The sequence below is a fragment of the Lutjanus erythropterus genome, chromosome 6 (assembly GCF_056507025.1).
Source record: "Lutjanus erythropterus isolate fLutEry1 chromosome 6, fLutEry1.hap2, whole genome shotgun sequence".
Taxonomy (NCBI): domain Eukaryota; kingdom Metazoa; phylum Chordata; class Actinopteri; order Lutjaniformes; family Lutjanidae; genus Lutjanus; species Lutjanus erythropterus.
The window spans coordinates 40,451,449-40,474,781 of NC_139322.1; the positions used below are offsets into that span (position 1 = coordinate 40,451,449).

A 23,333-nucleotide genomic window follows, 5' to 3' on the forward strand; every position below is an offset into this window, starting at 1 on the left:
TTAATTTGTCTCTGAGGACAATGTGTGCAGGACAGTGGTGAGGATGGAGAGAAAGCCCTTCAGAGCTTCCTCATCTCTTGGTCGCTGCTTCAGAGTCACTTTCACTCCCTCCCCTTCTCCCTCTTTTCTCAGCGACTCTCCCCGACTCATCCCATCAACTGTGGCTTCTTCTCCCTCTGTCACCTGCTCTTCCTCTCTGTTCTCTACCACCACCTCTCTGTCACACATGCCTTTCTTTACTGCAACTCTGTGATGGGCCTCTCCGGTGTACAGCAGCTCCCCCAGTATGAGTGTGCTGGTGGGTGTGTCTCCAGATTGTGCGCGCTGGGTGTGTGTGTACAAGTAGACCTTCCAGGGGAGAGTGTGTGGCGGCGTGAAGGCCAGTGTCTGAATATTGACGAGCTGCATAGCAGCCTGGAGGCTCTGTGGTGAACAGTGAGGCACTGCAGTGCTCTGGACCCGTTCTTCAATGCACACATAATCCTCCTCCTTCTCCTCCTCCTTCTCCTCCTCCTCCTCCTCCTCCTCCTCCTCCTCCTCCGCTTTCTCAGCACCTGGTCACAACAAAGTCAGAGAAACTGATGTCAGACAAACAAAATGAAATAGAGGTATTAAAGGAGCAATATGTAGCCATTGCACATGCAAAAATGAGTTGGAGCCAAAGACTACATTAAATAAGTTATACTCCTGTTTAATACAGAATCTATGGTTGAAGTGAGTTGTTTCCTCCACCCCCTCCTCCCTCGACTCAGCAGACACAGACAGGCTGCAGGAGCCTCACAGGAGTGCAGGATGTGTGCAACCTTGTGAACTGACTATAACAGGTAAGGACCAGTCCTCCACTGTAAATTGACAATAAACTTAATATATTTGAGTTGGGGGCAAAAAAAGACATTTGAGGAAGTCACCTTGGATTGTGATCAACATTTTTCACTATTTTCTGACATTTCATGGAACAAATAACTACTTGATTAATTGAGAAAATATTCAAACAACTGATCAATTATGATAATTGGTAGTTGCAGCCCTAAAAACATTATATTCAGCTAAACAATTTCACCATATTTTATACAGAGGTAATCCAAAACTAACAGAAAGTAATCAAGCTACATTACTTTAATATAGTCATACTTGGATTAGGTTACTTTTTTAACAAGTGATTAGTAACTGTATTGGAATACAGTGAAGTACAGTGTTTATGTAAATGAATACCACCAGACAATTACAGGTTTTAAGACAAGCCCATCTGTTCCTGTCAGCTACAATTCCTGTCCCATGAAGAGGAAACTTTTGGTATGAAAAGAATCTCCTTCCATTCAATTACCTTGCTCAGCATGCAGAGCCTGTTGCCGCAGCCAAAGGCGCTCAAACTCCTCTGGGCTCAGAGCCGGGGAGAGACACAAACTGAGGGGGGCCGCGATATCAGCAGAGGAATCTGCACACCGACTGGTGCTGTCCAAGCCTGGAGAGGATGTGGAGGGACGGGGAGACGAAGGAGGACGCAGGGAGAAAGGGAAGAGAAGAAGGGGGGAGAAGAGAGGTAAAGGATGCAGTAACAAGAAGCCGAATGGTGGACAGAGGGAGGGAAAGGTTGAAGTGGGAGGGAGGTGAGGAGTTTGAATCAGTGCCAGAGGAAGAGATTTGTGATTAAAAATGGAACTGCATTCCCAGAAATGGACCTTAACCTTGGGGGAAAAAACATTCTCAGTCTTTGGCCAGAATAACTTAGTATTGATCCATGGGGGCCCATTAACAAGAGCATGAAGATAAATGTGACCCTCTCAGTGGTATCGCAGTACAGATGACTAAGCTACATTGGCTTCAGAAAGTATTGAAACCCATTTACTTATCACACATTACTGTGTTGCAGCTTATTTTTAAACAAATTTCACTTATTCTTGAGAATTAGGACAACTGTATATTATGGCCGCCGCTGTGCCCCCCTCCACCATGATTTTTATGCTGAAAAATATATTGTAAAAAATCTAAGTCTTTGCTATTCAGCTGTGTATTACACCAACCTCCTAATGGTTAAATTTTATATTAAATGTGTTCCATCTGACAGAGTTGACATTTTAGAGTTCTCTTTTTTTCATTTCATAAGAATGAGTGAAATACTGTACAACCTCTACACTGAAGGACCTACCTGATTGAACCTTTTCAACATGGCTACAGTCCAGTGTTTCTGAGAGGTCAGTGTTCGGCTTGGGGTCAAAGATCACATGTTCAGGGCTTCCTCTGCTGGCTGACTCTGTTTCTATGACGCCCTGCCTCAGAGGCTGTAGAGTGTTAAAGCTGCCAGCCCATTGGTTGACGGGTTCTGCGGGGCGGCCAATCAGAACCCCCAGGGAAGGGTCTGACCTCCGACCCTGGAGGACCTTTCGTGTCTCTTCTATCCCACAATGCAACAGGCGGTAGTAGAGGAGCGCCTGGTCACGTACGCACATGTCTGTCTCCTCCTCTGGAAAACACAAGTTGGCTGACAATGTCATCTTATTAATTTTACACACACACACACACACCAGACAGAGAGAGACACACACACACACACACACACATAGTCATGTGTCCATCACTTCAGTGGACGTCACATTGACTTACAATAATTTCTCGGAGACCTACCCTAACACTTAACCAAATCTTCACTCTTAAATTTGATGATTTATGTTATGGGGATTTGCGTTTGGTCCTCATAAGGCGCATGAGTCCCCACAATGTGCATGTAAATAGATTTACGTCCACACAACATGAGTCATACATGTGCACACACACACACACACACACACACACACACACACACACACACACACAGTCCTGTTCCCATCACTTCAGAGGACATTACGTTGACTAACATTAATTTCCTGGGGACTTACCCTAACAATTACCCGAACCTTACCATAACCCAAGGATCTGCAACCTGCCGCTCCAGAGCCGCATGTGGCTCTTCTGGCCCTCTCCAGTGGCTCCCTGTGCATGTTATTAGATTTTAATTTTCATTTATCACTGCTGTAGGCCTAAAGTGATTCTTCAACTGTAAAAGTTGACAAAAACCAGAACTTCAAAGCATCTGCCTTCACTAGAATTTCGTGTTTTTAATCAAACTCAGACTCTCAAGTTTTGAAATAAACAAAATTTTGCTGACCTATAATCTTTTGTTGAGATAATTTACTTGATGTATTTCAAAATATGTGATTTGTCATTATTTGGGTGCTTTAAAATTAAACTGTTGTAACTGAAACTAGTAAATTATTAACCATTATTTACTTTCACTACAGTGATGTTAATTTATATATTTTTTTTATTTTGCTGGTGGCTAGTCTTTACTCAAGGCTTACGATGGATGCCAAATCCACAAAAAAGACACATCTCTGAGAATTTAGTGGCTCCAGACCAGGGGTTGCGTTAACCAAATATTTTTTGTCGTTGACCGGTTTTTTAAAACAGTGACGGAAAAATCTGTCATTTTAACAGATTGCAATTCACACCCCTGACCACTTGGTGGCGAGTGAGCATATTAATTAGCTATTGTCTCTCTTGATGCATGACCTCGTTGGCTTCACTCGGAAAAATGTCACGGCAGCTGAGTGTCCAAAGTTTCTTCAAAAAGCCCAATAACGATGATGGTGTTGATAAAAGAGGTGAAAAAAGAGGGACTGATGCAGTGGAAGATGAAGGACAAACAAGTAATCAGCCCTCGGCAACTATGGAGCAAACAAGTGGCATTCATTTTTAATTAATATTCAGTCCGAATCAGACTGACGACGGGATTTTTATGACCCTGTCAGTCAAAATGACAGACAACGAAAAAAAACTAGCGCAACCTCTGCTCCAGACAGATTTTTTCCCCCCTTTTTTGTCTTTTTTTTGTTGTTGTTGGGACAAAATTGTCTCTTTTGAGAATAAAGGTTGCAGATCTCTGGCTTATCCCAAGTCCTCATCCTAAAATCCTCTGCATAAGGCAGGTGAGCCTCCGCAATGTGAGTGTGTAACACCTGTGTGTGTGTAACACACCTATGCAGTAGTGCAGCAGTCGTCCGAGCATGTCTTGTGTCTCAGCAGGCCGGCAAAGAAATAGTCTCATGGTGGTTGTCAGCAGCTCCATCTTGACTCCCAGAGAGGCCTCGCTCCTCACACCATCAATGAATGTCTCCAAGGTGTACGGGGCATTGGACACTCGCTCCCCGTACACACCCAGCAACCACAGCAAGGCCTGCCTGCCCTGATAGAGGATGAGGGGAATAAACAGAAGATTAAGACTCAGTTTAAAGGTCCTGCACGGTCACAGTGATGTTCTGAGTTATTCAGGCTGTTCATGGTACCCTGTACACTTTTTGATGATGAGTGGAAAGTGTGGTGACACGTCATGGCGATGGTTTCATGTTTTTATCTTCTCTTTGCATATGTTTTATGAGGAAAGCATGACATACAGCATGTTTACTAATCCTTATGGATACGCACAGTGTGCTGTGGTGAGAAAAGTTGAATGTAAACACGACTTTGGGAGAACTGATCAGCATGCTTTATCTGCAGAAGGCCCCAGAGATGGGAAGTAACTAAGTACAAATACTTAGTTACTGTACTTAAGTAAATTTTCCAGGTGTCTGTACATTATGTGAGTATATATTCTTCTGACAACTTGTTACTTTTACTCCCTGCATTTTAACACTAATACCTGTACTTTCTACACCATATATTTTTAAAACAGGCTCATTACTTTAGTTTCAACACATTTGAGGGGAATTATTGCTTATTTTTATTTTGCTGCACTATGCACCACCTTCCTAACATCAAAACTGATTTCAACCGAAATGGAAGGACAATAACATACAGAAAAGACGATTTCTTGGTGTACTCATTAGTGCATATCATGTTCAACAGATGTAACAAGACATAACAAGATGATAAAGACACAAAAAAAGCAAAAACAATGCAACAAGATGATAAAGATGCAATAAGACAAAAACAACAGTGTAGAAGCTAGCCTATTACTTAGCCCCTGAGACGTTTAACCCCGGAGTGACCTGGCTAACGCGCTCGACTCTTTGTTGATAACCATACGCCGTGCCATTCCTTGAATTAATCCACGGGTCGTTCTTCATTGCAGCAAACAACCAACATATTTGGCTCCTACAAACAGTATTTCCCCTTGCTTTTTTGCTTTGGCAGGGCGAGGGGGTTGGTGGTGGTGCCTGGGCTGGAATGAGCGTGGACCCTCTCACCAAAGGACACCATTGCCGCGCGCTCTCTCTCCTGTTAAAAGTCATTGTAGCTCACCCATTATTCTGATTGCTTTGTTTCTCTCTCTCCTTACAATCAATTTAAAGAGTAATCCAGCCAGATCAAATGAAAATGCAGTTTTCTTAATGAACTGATATACAGATCTACTTGATCCATAGTGAAAACATAGATAAGGAGATATCCTGTGCTATTTGAAATAAATATAAACTGCAGACTGAAACTGTTCAAAAGATTTTAAAAGTGTCATTATCAACTGGAAGTGCTGGTGGCCATCCACAGTATGATTTTGTTAAAGTGAGATTACCAGTTGGAAACAGTGTTAACCTTTGTAATTAAAAGGCCCAACCGAAGTTACCGTGGCCCACCCAAAATTAAAATCCTGGCGCAAATTTATTCAACTTTTAAATCCCATTCATTCCCTCTCTCCCAGTTTTACAACAACAAGAGACCCCCTCAACGTCTCTTAATTAACAATAATTCATGATTTTCAACGAAAGCTAGATAAAACGTGCCTTCAAGAAAAGTTAGCCTGAAAACACAATGACTGGCAACATGCACATGCAGAGGCCACCACGTCTGTTCTGTTGTTCGCCTCTTTCCAAAATAAAACCGATGTTAAAAGTGTGAAAGCAGATAGGATCTAAGGGGGAACTTTCTAGGATGAACTTCCAAAATATCCAGTGTTTGTGTTGCAGGCAACAAAATATTTGGCACAGCAGTGTGATAGCGACTTTTTGGTCTGCACCAACATCAACCCTTTAATCACAAATTTTTGTACAAGATATGTGCATGAAATTAAACAGAGGGATTGTCTTTAATCCAAAAAGACAAAAAATGGAATCTAAACACAGCCTTTATTGTACAGTGTGATTCTTATTAAGTGAAAATATAAATTTTACATAATAAAACACTATACACCACCACTACATATTTTATTCCCCAGTTTGCTAAAAAATCATCATATTTGGTCTTGCTCTAAGATTTGAGAATGCTACAGAACATTGGTACTAAAATGTGGTCTGTGTACAAGACATTTTAACTGCTGGACTTTAGCACTAGAATCACAGCAGAGGAAATTTTAAAAAACTGTTTCACCAAAATAATAAAGAAATAAATTCTCCTTAGGGAGGCAATGCAGTTTAGCTCCCAGACATTATTCATATTTCTTCAGTTGCTTCTTCATAAAAAGTTAAGCGAGCAATGCATCTTTGCTCCCAGCTTACAATATAATTTGGTTTCAGTTTAACTCCTGGCTCACACTATACTTTGCATCATTCATCTCTTTCACTGTTTTCCAGCAGTTTACACTCCCTTGTACACTGTCAACTCGTATCATACTTTAAGTTGGGAACTTCGTTTAAACCTTACAATCTTTCACATATTTCGGGTATTATTCAACTTCAAAAGCCAGCGATGCAGTTTATTGTCTGCTTTTCAACATTCAGCATTCAAACCGGAATTTTCGGAGAGATGGTCTTCTCTAGTTAATTATAGAATTAAGCAATAATGTACAAGAGGCTGTGGTATATCTACAATAAACCATTGTTGAATTGCTTTGTTATTATTACATGTAATTTCAAATGAGCACAGTCATTTCACCGCTGTGCTCTTTACTCAACACATTCACAACACATTTATTTTTGGTAGGGTTAGAATAATAAGTTATAGAATTAAGCAATAAGGTATGAAAGGTCGTGGTATATCATCATTATAAAAAACATGGTTGTGTTCTGCATTTTTTGATACATTTATTGAAATTCTCTTTACAGCCCAACACCAACAAAAAAATTGTTTAAATTAATACAAGCCCATCCAATCATTTTTTTGGCCTAAATAGCTAAAGTTATAGTAAGCTTGCTGCACAAGAATGGGGAAGTGCAGGTAGAATTTCCTGATTCTAACATGCTTGACAACTAACGGCAGCCATGTTGTTTGATCATGTTCATTGTGATAATGTTTGGTGTTTTCTTTCATGTGAATGAGACATGAGCTGGTTAGATACGGTTAGCAACTCGTCCTGCAGCTGTAGTCAGGCAGTGTGCATTCACGTGTTCACACTTTGGAGGGAAACCTGAATAGAAGGCATGGGATTTTTTTAGGCTGCATTGTCTACTCAGCCTTGCTGGTTCTTCCAGTGTTACCAGCTCTAGACTTTAAAAACAAAATGCAAAACACTCAAGCCTTTACTTCATACCCTACAGATCCGGCTGTTGTCACAACAAACATCTAACTACTATGAAACAGTCTTTGGGCTCCCTCCTAGACACAACCAGCAGATTCCGAGGGCGACGGACACGACGAACACGACGTGCCACCGTAGCAATGGTGGCACCACAAAATCGCTGGATTTGTCTATAGGGGGTCTAAATGGGCTTGTGTTGATCAAAGTACCAAAAACAAAAATTGAAAAATTTAACAGTAATGCCTCTTTCTACAAATCATGACCCAGTTACTGAGGATAATCCACAGTTAGTTGTTATGAGCAGTTTCATGCAGAAACTACTTTCTTTCTGCAGTAGAATCTACCTGAACTTCCTAACCGGAAGTTCCTATATGAAACTGCTCACAACAAGGTCTGCAGATTACACTGAATAACAAGGTCATGATTATTGGAGAGACACAATGGTTTAGAATTTTTCAAAAGTATTTTTGATGCTCTGAGCACCACTAGCTGAGTGCCATTTACATTATATTGGAGAGAATGCAGACATCTCGTATCGCCAAAACTCAAAAAAAAAAAATAGCACTACAGGCCAGGGGAAAGGTATGTATTTTTGATTTTGGGGTGAACTGTATCTTTACATACAGGCTCTCAATGCTTCTTTCACCACTGCTGACTGAGACAGACAGACACACACTGTTACAATTACATTATAACCATATTTTAAGGCCATGCTTGGATGTAAACATCCTAACTGAGTTTTCTCTGTGCAATTACTGTCAGAATCAGAGGGAGACTAACAGCATTACCAGACATATTTTGCTCGCGCAGTCTTACGACACACCTCTGGCTTTTCTGGTTTTCCTCTGGTTTTGCTTACGTAAAGCAGTCAAGCAAAGTGGTGCCTCCACATATGAACAAAGGCGTGGTTAGTGGTGGAGGACAAAATATATGATGTTTAGTTTACAGGAAAACAGCATCTGTGTTACAGGAAACACAACTAATGTTTAGTTGATCTTTTCATTCATCAACATAAAAAAACAACTCAACCAATCAACTCTGTTTTTTGTTTTTTTTTAACTATAGTCTGACTTCTTTATAAGCCTGTTTCTCCCTAAAAATGCATATAATCATGGAAGAATTACCAGTCCATTGAATTGAGGCACAGGCCCAGTGGCCCAAGGAGCTGTGGTGAACAGTAGCTAAGTACATTTACTCAAGTACTGTACCTAAAGCTACTACAAGGAGTATTTTAACTGGTTATGAAACTGTCTCACTTTAATACTGATGCCTCTACAGTGTATCAGTCATTTCCAGAGATTGGGTTGTGACCCACAGGTGGGTCATGGTGAGATTTTATTTGGGTTCCAAAATACATATAGAAGACATTCTGCAAACGTAAGATTTCTATCTGCAGTACAGGTCTTATACAGCATTTAAAATGTGTATATACTTATTGATGAGATGAAAAAATGAGAGCCTGTTAATTCTGCCTATATGCACTTATTTTGTTTCATTTATGTGAAAATCAACTGGCCCCGACATGCCAAGCTGACAAAAAATGTTATTTACTGCATGTTTTTAGCCTTAACCAGTTTTCATACTGGTCACCATTCACTTCACACTCTTTGGGAGATTCTGAAACACTGTTTTCCTGTGAAACTCCAGCAGTGTTTTGTGGACTAACAAAATAAACCCAACCATCAATCAGCATGAGGATGAGTAGATAATGACTGAATTTTAATTTTTGTAAGAACTATCTCTTTAAGTGTGTGGTGAACTGGTCACGATGGTTTGTCATTTTTTAAAAGGGGATCCCTAGAAAAAAAGTTTGGGAAACACAGCTCTATATGGCCTATATAAGGAAAAAAGTATGTTAGCCAGATAAAATGAAGGAGGAGATTTTTATTTCCATTAATTTACTTTTGACATTATCATTTGTGGTTATTGCAGTGGAAACACTACCATTTTTGTCCACATGAGCCTCCAAAATCAACACAATACAAAAGCTCCTTTTTGTAGCTTTAGGTGCACCGTTGAGGCACTGTGGAATTAGTCATTTCACCTCGGCCTGGCGTTTGCAACCTGCGGCTCCAGAGCCACATGTGGCTCAACTGGCTCCCTGTTGTTTTGACAAAAAACTGTGTGGAAATAAGTAATTTTTTTTCTTCTTTTTTTACATTTTAATTTTTTCATTGTTGTAGGCCTTGAGTATTTTTCAATTGTAAAAGGTTAAGAAAGCTAAAGATATTTGAGTTTTAATCAAACTCAGACTCTCAAGTTTTGAAATAAACTTAACTAAACTAAATGAAAAAAATTTTGCTGGCCAATAATATTTTGTTGAGATCATTTACTTTTCTTAAAACCTGAACTTGGAAAAAAAGAAGAATTTGTTCCTCAAAGTATGTGATTTGTCATTATTTGGGTGTTTGAAAATCAAATGATTGCAAATGAAAATATTAAATTATTAACCATTATTTACTCTCACTTCAGTGAGGTCACTCTACAATAAGGAAAAAACTCACAAAATCTATTGAAGTAAGTTGGCCTGAAATTTTGAGCTTTCACAACTTTTTCTGTTTTATAGTGAATACCAAAAATATCTCATCAACTAAAATCTACAATTCAGTGCCTTTTCCTCTACATTTTGACTAGTCTCAAGTCTCCCTCAGCTTGCAATGGAGGCAAAATCCAAAAGAAAAAAACCCTATCTCTGAGAATTTAACAGTTGTGACTCCATACAGATTTTTGTCTTTTTTTTTGGCTCTTTTGTGAGTAAAGGTTAGAGACAGCTGACCTAAAGGATGTGAATGTTTTATGACATGTTTTACATCCAGGCTTAATGTGGGTATGGCAGCAGTGTCAGCTGGCATCTTACCTGACTGTCCTGCAGCGTCTCCTCGCAGCCCTCAAGAGCCAAACACACAGTGTCGCTACACTGAGGACACACCCAGACCAGGTCACGCATCGTCTGCACCACCGCTGACGAGTTTGGGGGTGGAAGAGAGAGAGAATACACAGTAGGTGTGAGACTTGTTGCCAAAATTAAGCTCTAATCTCTCTCTGACAGAATGACTGTTTTGACTGACAAATCCCAGTATGTACTGTGAGCATTGCTTACAATAATATGTTCTGTTCTGTTGTTTATGTGTTGGGGAACAAGTTTTACCTGATGTAATGTGCTCCTGTTTGAGAGCGAGCAGCCCAGTAAGGATCTCTAAACATCTGTCGCTGTAGCTCCGTCCAATACGACCTGCACCCAGTCCACACAGGACAACACAGGATATGAGTGAGACTCTGACTGTAAGCATAGACAGTCTAACAGACACACCACTGAGAGACATTTTAAAAATGTTACTCTGATTGTAACATATATTCATATCTTGCCTTCAAAACCCCCGTGTTCCAAAAAAGACAAACAGACTTTGCCTGGGTTGCACCAACAGGGATTAACTTTTAAACCTGATACATGATGTTGCACCAAAATAAAAAATTAGAAAGATTAATTCAAACCTCTCTTTCAACTTCAGTTTAGTTTTCACTTTAAACGTAGAATAAAATGAATTCCAATTAAAATGTGATCCAATATTAACTTTAAACTTGAGGAGGTTTAACTTTTAAGACTGCTGCCTTTTTGAGATGCTTCTATTATTTGGCCATATTAACCCATTAATTCAGCCAACAAGTTTTTCTCAAAGAGGAAAAACTAAGGCTTCTCTATCGAGCCATCATGATCAAGCTGACTGGACTAACTATTTGTTTTTAGCTAGCTAGCAAACAATGTAACATTATGTTAACTTTGATAGCTAGCAAACAATGGCTGTCTTTTAAATCACTTATTCATTCACTACTTGTTTCTCACTCTCTAGGAATTTCAGTGTTAAGATCTATATAGTGAGCTCACTAAACAGTGACACTACTCATTTTCTCTGTGCTGTTCATGACCTCATTCCTGTCATTTTTCTTTCAGCATTTACAGATCATTGGCTGTACAAACTTTTCACGATGCATCATGGGATACTTTGAGTCCACTATACAGGGTATAACAATTCTCACTATATCACTCATTATATAGTGGACTATCGTGAGCAGTGAGCAATTTTGGGCACAGTTAGTGTAAAGTTTTGTCAAGTTTTTAGCTAGCTAGCAAACAATGTAAAGTTTTCAGGTTGCTAAACAATGTAGCATGTTGTTAAGGAATATAGAGCATCTGAAAATTACTAGAAGAAAGTTACAGAAACTTCATAGGTCCAGATGGCATGCAAATCTATTTCTTATTTATTTATTTTAATTTGGGTAAGCAAGCATCTCCATATTGATTAAAATTAAATTAATCTTTAATTTCGATTAATACAGATAAACTAAGACTTACTAAACATAGATTAGTTTTTAGTGTTGCTTAACTCTAATAGTATCCATTCTTGGATCAAATTAACCTTTGTTGTTGTAATCCAGTTTGTGTGTTAAAACTGAGGCTGCTGAATGTTCCCCTTATCATCTTCTAGTTACTGTTCAACAAGGGTGATAAGGATAAAGCTCACATTTGCATTACAGGGAAGCAGAGTCTAAAAGGAAATTAATGGACAAACATGCAGAGTCAACAGAGCCAGGTAATATCGCCATAGAAACATGGAGTGTGACTCATAATCTGCCTGACCTTCGCTGGTTCTGATAAACAAAATATGATATTACCACAGATGTCTATGAGTATGAAGCTGTGTTGCTTTGAGCTAGAAGAACAGACAACATGAAAAAGTGACTGGAAGTGTGTTATGTGGTCATGCACTACACTGCTACAATAGTATGAGTGTGTGTTTACCTATGGCTGAAATTGCAGCCTGGGCGGTGTCTGTGTTGACATCAGTGCAGTATCCTTTCAGCTCATCCAGTAACATCACTACATTCTCATCATTGACCAGCTCCACCAGCACCTGCACATACAACAATTATACCAGCTTTACTTTTAACAAAGCACTGGACTGCTGCTAACTCTTCGGTATTACAGAGTGAAGTACTACCCTGCCTTTCTTTGTGATTACTCTTTAGGCAGTTAAAGAGTAACTTCTGTATTTTTCCTCTTATATATTTACTCATGTTTTTGTCACTAAGGGCCTGATTTACTAAAGGTTTGCGTGTGTAAAAATGTGTGCAAACCTGCAAACAAAAGTGCAAGCTGATCTACTAGGCCTTAATGAATATGCAATGTGGGGTATTTCTACCCTAGTGTGCAAAATACTGAGAGAAGAAAATGCAAACAGGTTAATTTAGCACACGCACTGAGATTTAGCAAACCTGACAATAATTTGAGGCGACTGTGACTACATCTGTATTTAATACATTTGAAAGGAAGGAGCCAATTGGCAGTGCGCACAGGTGGCTGCTGTTACTGTGGCAAGGGAAGACAATATGATTTAAAGTCATTTCTCATGACCTGTTTGTGGGATGCATTTATTTTTGTTTTGATAAAATAATCCGCAAAGCAGAAACTGAGCATTCACAGCCACTGTAGCTTAAAGAAAATGAACACTGACCTTTATTGTGTCTTCCTATTTCCTTATTTGGGATCCTAGTAAATCAGGTCCTGTGTGTCTAGTTTTGAAATTGTTCCAATATTGAGAGAGAGCACTGCACTGTCAAAGTACGTCTATGTTTTTGTTTTTTTTGGCCACTGACAGGCTCAGATTACTATTGTTGATCTCTACAGAGATAGATCTTTTTTTCAAAGAGTAAGATTCTCTTTGTGTAACCAGAGATGACCGCTATATCACTCTGTTTGAAGCAACCGGACTCCATTTACAGAAATAGTAATTTTTTATCATCGTCACCTTTATTCAATGAAAAGCTATAGTCTATATTTCCAGAAAAAACAACAGGAGAGGAAATGTTTCGGGTCACATCAGAATATCTTGAACAAGGAGGACTTAAGTGGGAAAACTGCATGAGTGTCTGCACTGATGGAGCAGCAGCCGTGGTCGGGCGCACCAAAGGCTTTGTTAGCAGAGTGAAAGAGAGACACCCAGATGTAATCGTTTCACACCGTTTTTTGCACCGCGAGGCACTCATTGCCAAGACTGTACCAGCAGACCTAGCTCCTGTGTTGGATGATGTTGTGCGCATGGTAAACTTTGTAAAGACAAGACCATCTTTACGTGAGGAAATGGGAGCGGAGCATAAAGTCTTATTGCTCTATACGGAGGTCCGATGGTTGTCGCGCAGCAAAGCGCTGGCCTGGCTGGATCTGTCTCAAAATCTGTCTTTGTGCTGCAGTAATGAGTGAATTTCTCCGGTGTGGGATCAATAAAAATCATCTTATTTTATCTTAAAAAAGTTACCCTTTAATAAGTTAATCCATTGTTGGATTTTAAATGAAAGTTTGCTGTTACATACAATGCAGTAAAGAAGGGAGTTTATGGCGTCATTTGTATTTGGTAGAAAAGTTTGACATGATGAAGAAGAAAAAATAAAAAGGGAGTTTTCCTTTTTGACTTATGAAATACAAAACTGAGTGTAACAGACATCACCTGCATCTTCCTTTGCTTGATGTAGGCTGGCTCAGCATAGCCACAGAAGAATCGTTTGTAGTGCGCCCCCATCAGGCCAGGGAGAGAACGCAACAGTAACTAGAGGAGGACAAAGACAGAGTTTTATTTCTCAGACTATCCACACAAACATCTGACAATTCTGACGATTCTCCACTAACAAAGAAAGCATTCATCTGATGAAAATAGAGATGCAGAAACTGACACCCACTGAGAACACTAACACACAGGCACGCTTTCCCATGCAAACAATGTTGCCTGTCAGACAAACAAAATATGTTTAAAATTTGCATCTGACCTTTCAACATCTCCTCCTCATCATCAATGATATCACTGTATTATATGATATAACATAATGACAATCAATAAAATAATATAATATGCAGTAAGTGTTTCCGGCTACAAAGATACAGTGGACGGATCAATAATAAATACTCATTGTAAACTTAAAAGGCCTTAAAAGCTCCGAGCCGTTCAGACTGACTTCTGAAGTATGGAGGCTGATGTGGAGTTAGCTGATGGAAGGTCTTCCTGACTCAGGAGCTACTAAGATGTGCTCCACCTGGTTTTCCTTTTCTTCTTCTCTTTTAACACCCATCCACATCATGTATTAGAACACTGTGACTTTATTGTTCTAGAAAGTACTTGTAAAAATCATCACAGAAATAACAGAGTATTGCTTTATTGCAATTATTGTTGTCATGAAACTGGAATTTCATGATGCCTTGAAAAATATATTTAGAATAATTTTCCATACCACCAAGAAAAGGTTTATTCAACACTGAGGGCAAAAACTAGGTAGATATAAAGAGACTATAATGTGGCAACAGATCAAGCAAATGTGAGGTAAGAGAGAGGAGGCAGGACTATGTTGGCCGTGCAGCTGTGTGTGTGTCAGCTCGCTGTCAAAAAGACAGGAGAGCGAGAGAGTGTTCGATCTGAAAACGTTGTGCAGTGTTTTGTTATGGGTTCTGGATTGAATGACACATTTTCTTAAAATGCAAAGGCGTGCAACAGACTGTGGGATATTATTTCTTACATTTGGTGTGTTACCCAATCAGCAGCAATGTGTATATAAATAACTTCAGGCTAAAAAGGGCGCTGCAGTGCAGCATGCTTGTGTGCATAACAGAGTGGTCAACGCAGCGTAGTTTCTGTTTTTCTATTTTACAACAGCCAATCACAAGACAGGTGGGCTTTACAAGAGCTAATCATAGTGCAGGGGGATTGCTGAAGTTTAAAGCTGTAATTTTTATTTACTTTGCTTTTTGTAGTACTGTAACTGTTGGGTTTGGTTTTATTTATTCTGCGACTTTGTTATGTGGTAAGTATTTATTCACATTTATATATTTAAGTATACTTCAAACTGTTAACAGTTAGTATATTGCTTAATTTCATATTCAAATTTACAGTACAGCAATGAAAAATGCTGTTCTTTCATGTCATCAACCATCATTTTGTGCTTCATTTTTAAAAACTATCAGTTCAGGCACTCTTTAGGCACTGGTACCATTTTCAAAGTATTGTTTTAGCACTGATATTGAAGAAAACCCGAACAATATCCAAACCTTAATACAGGGGGATTTTTCAAGAGCTAATCATAAAAACAAGATGGGTGAATATCATTAGAATTTCATCAACACTACTACTCTTATGGATACTGTTCATTGATACAATGCTGTGACCCAGAGAAAATGTGCACAAGATTTAGACTTTTCCTTAAGAATACACATTAGAGTCTATAGTATCAATTAAATGCTGCATGAATGTAAATGTACATGTACTGAAAAAGACATATATTTTCACACCCTCTACGTCCAAACTTGAATGATTCACACTGACCTGTATGTGGCAGAGGGCAGTGAACCTCATCTCTCTGGACATGCTCCCGCAGGCGGCCAGCAGGGGCCCACGTACTCGCTCCAGAGCCGCCAGGCTGACGGCAGGCAGGCCGGGGCAGAGGCAGAGGAAGAGGCTCAGGGTGGCTGCCATGACTTGGGGGTGTGGGCTGACCAGGGACGTGTCCAGTAGGGACAGGATGTCAAAGAGCTCATCCTCTGACTGTGGCCGGTAACGCTGGAGGATCCTCAGTACCTCACACTGACCCCAAACATCACACTCCTTAAGCCTGAGAGGACAAACACACACAGACTTCACTGGCAGCGTGGATGCTACTGAAAGTGTCTTCAATAAATACACTGTTTCCTTACATTCCCTCCTGTTTCCTCCTGTTTCCTCCTGTTCTCTCCTGTTTCCTGTCATTCCCTCCTTTTTCTTCCCATTTCCTACCATTCCCTCTACTTCCTCCTGTTCCCTACTGAGCCTTTTAAGCCATGTTAGCACTGTGATCCAATGGATGTCTGTCTGTCTGTTGGTTGACCTTTTTTGTCCAGTCTCAAATATCTTAATTATTGATCCCCTGACTTTTCCTCTAGTGCCAACATGAAGTTCACATCTGTGGTTTTGGATTGAGATGATTTCCATAAAATTTGGCTCACGCATTCACGTCCACCTGACAGCCAACGGTGTCACCCTTTTAAATGTCCATTCTGGACCAGAATAAAGTTTTGCACATCCATTTCACATTAATCACAGTTCAAATTAATGCTGCATGTCTAAGTGTTTGTTTATGAGTTCATAAGAAATCATTAATAATTTTGTAGAAGGTGTAGATGTTCCTGACTCTGATCCTCTGACTTTTCATAGCGCCATCATCAGGTCAACAGTTTAATGTGTCCAATAGTGATGACCAGTGGTCACATGACTTGGACTCAAGTCAGACTTGAATCACAAATTTGATGACTTTAAACTCGTCTTGACAGAATGAAAAATGACTTGCAACTTGACTTGGACTACATAACTTAACATCAGTGAATTGTGACTTCACTTAGACTTGAGATTTTACATTTGAAAATACTCAATACCTTCCCTCAAGCCTAAAGATGAAAAAGTCTGTTATTTGAAAGGTGTGAATCAACCAATACATTAATTTCCTTTCATTTATTTACATTATTTTTTGGCTTCTGAACTGGGGCGCGGCAGAAAAAGTTTGGGAACCACTGACATAATCAAATTGTGTTTTTCATATTAACTCTGGTATGAAGTCATACTAGAAAATAGTTCTTTTGGAAATGTTGGGGGAAAAATATGTGGAAAGGGAGGAAACCACCTGGAAAGTTACAGCCTGCAGCAGTTGTAAACTTGTGATTCAATGTGAAGCTTCTAGACAGCTTAAATCCAGTAACACATTCCAACCCTAAAGCTGAGCCAAACAACAAGTTTTTAACAAGCGTCACTGACACTGTCACTCTGGTCCAACCTGTTGAGCAGGTGATGCGTGATGGGTTTGTTGATAGCAACCCCTCCCTCCTCCTTCAGGATCTCCTCCAGAGCTCGGAGGCAGTTCACCATCACCACGGGGTCCGGGTCCCTCAGCAGGCTGTACAGCTCGTTCACCACTGCAGCATCTGGATGGATGCATGGAAACATATTTAGACATGTACACAACAACTGTTTACAGAGGTGTGGAGAAAATTAGTTCATTCCTGTCTGAAGCTGGACCTGGACCTTAGAAAACACAAATCAGTCCAGCACTATTGTTGTACAAAAATCGGCAGGCACAAGTATCATGTCCAGGTCTACAAAAAGGTCTCTTGAAGCTGAACCCTAAATCCAACAGGAAGGAAGCTATTTTGAATCTACTGTGCCATTTTTGCACGTTGTTTTGCCAGGCACTGTACTTTAAAAACTCCTCCAAGACAACTGATCAGATTGACTTCAAAATCACATGTTCAGTCTAGAGACGTTTACGAAGAATAGTTCTTAAAAGCTTGACTTTTAGTCAAATGGCGTGGTCATGGCCTGGCACTGAATTTTGACGATGTTGAGGAAGAGGAAGTTGTTGTCACTTTAATATCCGTTGTCCAAACCTACATGCCAATTAGGAGTCGCAGTCATAGTGCCACCTACTGGCAACAGAAAGTAAACCTCCTCATCATGTGATTTGCATGACATTTTCACAGCGTGGACTACATTTAATATACTGGAACGTAACGTATAATTAGTGGGTGTTCTGTAGCGCCACCTAACTGCCACTTAACCTACTTACAAATTTTTTGTTGAGATAATTAACTTTTCTTCTTTAGATAAACTGAAATCCTTGACTTTCAGAAACCTAATACAGTTGTATTAAAGAAATCATTGAGTAAATTCACTGAAATGAAAGTGAATGATGGTTAATATTTTAATTTAAAACCATTTAATTTTCGGGCCCCAATTTCAACTAATGATTATTTCTCATCAAAACTTTTTAAAATTTATTTCAAAGCTCAATAATTTAAGTTGAGCTCAAAACTCATAATAATAATATAAAAATAATAATATATATATAGTATTGCAGTACCTTGCCTTGAAATGTTGAGTTGTCTCAACTATTTTTTTACAGTGTGAAATGATTCTTACATTCTTTAACTGTACAAAAAAAAAGTAGCCTACCAAAAAATATTTTGTCAACTAATATGTGTGACAAAGCTTACATCTATGGCTCAAGCCTTTCCCTCTAAATTTGAGGGTGGCTCATCTTGTTGAGACTCCAGAAGCTAGTTATACCAAGTCTTCAGGGAAAAGAGAAAACTTTATAGTGGTAATTTTTTTTTCTTTCAATCAAAAAGGTTGCAGACCTCTGGGCTGGTGAAATTTCAGGAAAGGACTAAAAGATGTTCACACCTTCAGACTGAAAAATAGTTTCCTCCCCAGAACCACAGTGGCTCTGAGTCAGTCCATCAAGCACCCTGACAAACTGTCTAATAGCTGACTTCCGACTGAGTGCACACACTTAACTGCAGCAAGCCAGCAATTATGTTCACTCTGAGCTACTGAGAATCTATTCTGTTCTCAAATCTCAAGGAGTACTTCATTCATTCATATTGTGTTCTATGAGGAAACTGTATCTACATCCACTCAACTGATTTTTCTGCAACACATCAGAGCTGTTGCATTACATTATTATACTGGTGGATATTGTTCATACTATTTACACTGCTCTTTATTTAATATTATTTTTTTTGCTTTTTAAAGCAGAAGCGCTGCCTTGAGATGAATATGATTTTGTATGTCCTATGTTGGTGACATTCAGTTTCTCTTCTGGGGGATTAGTTTTCATTGATCTGTCAATTATTTTGTCAATAACTGATTTGGTGTTTGGTCTATAAAATGTCATTAAGAACTGAAAAATGTCGATCGGTGTTCCCCGAAGTCCAAGATGACATCCTCAAATATCTCAAATGTCTTAAATGATATTCAGTTTACTGTCGGAGAGGAGTAAAGAAACCAGAAAATATTCAAATTTGAGGAGGTGAAATCAGAGAATTTGGATTTTTTTTCTAAAAGAAAAAAAAAAAAAAAAAAAAAAAAAAAAAGGACTCAGACTGATTAATCGATTATCAACATAGTTGGTGATTAATTTAACAACTGAATCGTTGCAGTTCTAGTTGTCTGGTGAACTTGACACAGTTCACAAGTTTAGTGACATAAACAGACAGACTGATTGACAGTGGGCCATGGGACAGGAGATTAATAAAGTATCTCATATCAGATTTTATTTTGTCTGTGCTTTTATTCTTATCCTGTTCATTGTTTTCATAGCACTGAGGAAGGCAGAAGATGCAAATGTAATCTTGTTGCACTTGTCCAATTTTATTCTACTCTATTCTAGTTTAGTCCTGTCTATTCTGTCATAAAAACATGACACTACTTGTTCTGTAAAGCTTGGACAGATATGATGTTGCTGCTGTGCCATTAGCTCAGCTGTGCTTTGAGGTTTCAACTTCCGTACACCATGTAGTCAGGACTGGATCGAGCTGTTACAGCCTCATATGAATAAATGAAAGATTCAATGTCAAAATGTACTAAAATGTGGGGTAGTTTCCTCAGATTTATCAAAGGTGGGGACCATTAAGTATTATGTGAAAAAGTCTGTGTGTATATCATGTGGGGTCTTTTGTGTTGTGAGGGGTTTTCAGTTTTTATTTGTCTGAGCTTGTGTTCTTTGTTACCTGTAGACCATTAGGTGAAAGTACATTTGGTATTGTAATAGCAGAGGATGTTAAAATTTTAAATGGAAAAAAAAGATGGGTTTAAAATTCACATGGTTACTTCAGACCCCATTACTACTGCACCTGAAGTCTGGTCCAACCACTGGTTGAAAATGGCGCTCCCACTTAATGGCTGCAGAGCGCCATCTAGTGGCAGTGCCAATGCTCAGGTTAAAACTAAAGATTTTAGGGGGGTAATTTACAAAGCTAGTTACTTTTATGTCTTAATGTGCTCAAGAATTCATGTTGAACAAATAATAATAATAATAATAACAATAACAATAACAACAATAATTTCAATGATCAGTTGAATATCACAGCACGAGTCACAACACATCATCAGGTAGAGTCAAACATGTTTTGCTGACAGTCCCTGGGCTGTAGGGTCATAAAACTGATCGGAAACAAAATGTAAATGATAATTGGTTATCACATGACTTATCTGGTTAGATAAAAGTAAAGAAAAGTTGGCTGGTGAATTTTCAAATTCTACCAGACACTCAGTAGATTACCATTGTTTTTTTGGTCTGGTGAAGGAAGAAAATCTACCAGCCACTTGCATATTTTATCAGTATCTGGCTGGTGGCTGGTGCTAATTAGACTGACTGACTGACAGTGAGTCATGGGACGGAAATGAGAAATCCAACCATCCAGCCTACCAATCTCAGAGCTGGGTTGGAGGTTGTGTAGTTTGGCCCAGCCGAGTACAGCCACTCGTCTCACACACGCTGCTCTGTCCCTCAGTCCTGCTGTCAGAGGCTGCTCCACATACTCCACCAGACTGGGTAATCTGGGACACACAGACACAAATAAATATCATTACTGCAGCAGTTCCAGTCTGATGTGATGGCTCATACCGAGGTCGGCGTGTGTGTGTGTGTGTGTGTGTGTGCAGCGACTCACCTGAGGTTGGTCATGTTCCTCAGGGCCAGGCTGCGGACCATGGGGTTTGGATCCTGACAGTCTTTCCTCAGCGTGTTGATGACAAGCAGAGACAGCTCCGGGTTCAAAGCTGCGTAGGAACACAGGAAGACGTAGACCAGTTTCTTCTGGACTATGTCTACTGTGGCGCACGCTTTGACCATCTCACTGAACAGGCCTGAGACGTCCACACCTTGAGACATCGCTCTGAGACACAGAGAGAAGTGTAGATGGGAGAGAAGTGGAATGGGAGCAGATAAAGTTAAAGGGATGTCCTGGTGGTGTTGTGTGTCAAACACATGTGCAGCATGAAATCAGACTGCAGTTAAACACTGTTTTAACAAATGTTTTATTTATTTGGTGACCCAAATAAAATGTCATGTGACCCACCTGTGGGCCCCGACCCAGTCTTTGGGAATGCCTGACATAAGTACATTGTGCTGATAATCCTAATATACTTTTACTTAAGTAAAGGATATGAATACTTTCTCCGCCTCCGAGTAGGGCAGGACAGAGAGCAGAGTGTGTGTGTCTGTCTATGTCTCTGTGTGTGCGTGTGTGTGTGTACCTGATGACTTTGAGGATGGTGTTCCTGTACCGCAGCTGGTCAGACTGGATGTTGGGGTTGGACAGAGCTCTCCTCAGCTCCCTCACCGTGTCCTCACTGCCCAGATAAGGCATGATGGCGGCTCACTGACACAGCAGAAGGCTCCTTCTCACATTACAGTGCACACACACATGCTTTATTAGACCACCTGTCATAAAAATGAGAAAACATAAATACTTTAGAAATCTTTCAAAATCCTGTTCAAAACTAAAAATGCTATTGTTATTTATTTGGCAAATAACAAACTGAAACAACTAAATAGTCCTTCTTTCACACTTTATACATTATAATTATATATTATAATATAATAATAATAATTAATTATACAATATTTTGTACCGCCTCCTTTGGCCTTGATAACAGCTTGCATTCTTGCTGGCATTGTTTTTATGCACTTTACGACAGTCTCTTTTGTTATTACGTTGCAAATAGTTTCTAGGTGTTCCCACAGACTTGCTTTTAGATTAAACTTTTGTGTGATCGATCTTTGAACATACTAAATCCCAAATTTGTTCAATAGGATTCAAATCTGGACTTTGACTTAGCCAGTCCATCAGTTCCAGTCCTCCAGATTCCTTCTTCTTGGTCAAATAGTCTCTGCACAGCTTTGAAGTTTGCTTGGGGTCATTGTCTTGTTGGTAATATGAACCCACGACCAATCAGATTCAGTCCAGAAGGGATTCCATCATGCACTAAGATGTTGCGGTAGATGTTCCTGTTCATGATATGCATCCGGCATCAAAAACGTTCTCCAGCTGTTCTGCGGACATAAACACGATGATGCTGACCGAAGAGTTCAAATTTGGACTCGTCCGTCCAGAGTGCCTTCTTCCAGTCATCAACAGTCCAGTGTTTGTGCTCCCTGGCAAATCTGAGGCATTTCTGGATGTTTGCAGGCCTCAGTAATGTCTTCTTAGCAGCTAGTCTTCCCTTTAAACCTTGTTCCGTCAGCTTGTGGTTATTCTGGAGACTTTCTCAGACTCTGATCTAGAAGCATTTGTCTCTGCCTGAAGATCAGCAGTGGTTTTCCTTCTGTTCCTAGTACTTCAAATCTTGAGGCGTCTGACATCTGCTTCAGTTAACTTTTGTTGCCTCTTCCTTGGTGCATTTTGTAAGTACCAGTCTTGGTGACTGACTCCAACGCAGACTTGTCCATACTGTGAGACACTCTATGTCTTTTCCTGTTTGTCTCAGAGACCATCGAGCATCATGAAGTGCTTTAATGTGTACTCTTTCATTTTCAGTGAGCTCTCCACGTTTCACCATTTTGAACAGGAATGAGGAATTTCAAACTGAATTCACTGTTTTATACCCAAATTTGAGCTCACTGGGCTTCTCTCAGAAGTAAGTCAGACATTAATCAATCATTCAACCACTAAAACTAATTTCTCTGTTCAGGAATGCAGGTAAATAATTATAATTTGACATCTTAATCAATAAAAATGACAATTCATGGATAACAATAACAATTATATTTTAACATTAAAAATATAATTTCAGTTAAAGAGCTTCTACATACTGGTGTATTAACCATTACAGAAACATAAAAAATTATTTTGATAATTACCAATGCTTTGCTTTAGGGCAGCTGTGGGATAAACCTTACATTGGGTGGTATTCTAATAAATTTATTAAGCACTGCAGACACACACACACGACGGTAAAAATGAGCTTGCTAATAAAAAACAGCTGTATGGTCTAGTTGGACAGAAATAGAGAGGAAAAACGTCCAACCGGCGAGTAGAAAATGAAGAGAAATTAATTTTATTCACTAA

The 23,333-nt window shown here is 39.5% G+C and overlaps 1 protein-coding gene across 2 annotated transcripts; it reads right to left on the minus strand.

The window, feature by feature from the left end:
- Positions 1 to 21,697, minus strand: ap4b1 (adaptor related protein complex 4 subunit beta 1). Of its 2 annotated transcripts, XM_084721912.1 has the most exons (13): positions 21,520 to 21,697; positions 20,934 to 21,158; positions 20,690 to 20,820; positions 17,258 to 17,405; positions 15,781 to 16,066; positions 13,921 to 14,019; positions 12,219 to 12,330; positions 10,569 to 10,652; positions 10,278 to 10,381; positions 4,012 to 4,219; positions 2,147 to 2,461; positions 1,325 to 1,462; positions 1 to 554 (listed from the first exon to the last, which is right to left on the minus strand). In XM_084721912.1, the coding sequence occupies exons 1-13, from the start codon at positions 21,630 to 21,632 to the stop codon at positions 1 to 3; spliced, it is 2,517 nt and encodes an 838-aa protein (XP_084578038.1). In that variant the 5' UTR covers positions 21,633 to 21,697. The 2 variants fall into 2 exon arrangements, with proteins under 2 accessions (XP_084578038.1, XP_084578039.1); XM_084721913.1 differs by lacking the exon at positions 10,569 to 10,652.
- Between the last annotated feature and the right edge of the window lie 1,636 nt (positions 21,698 to 23,333).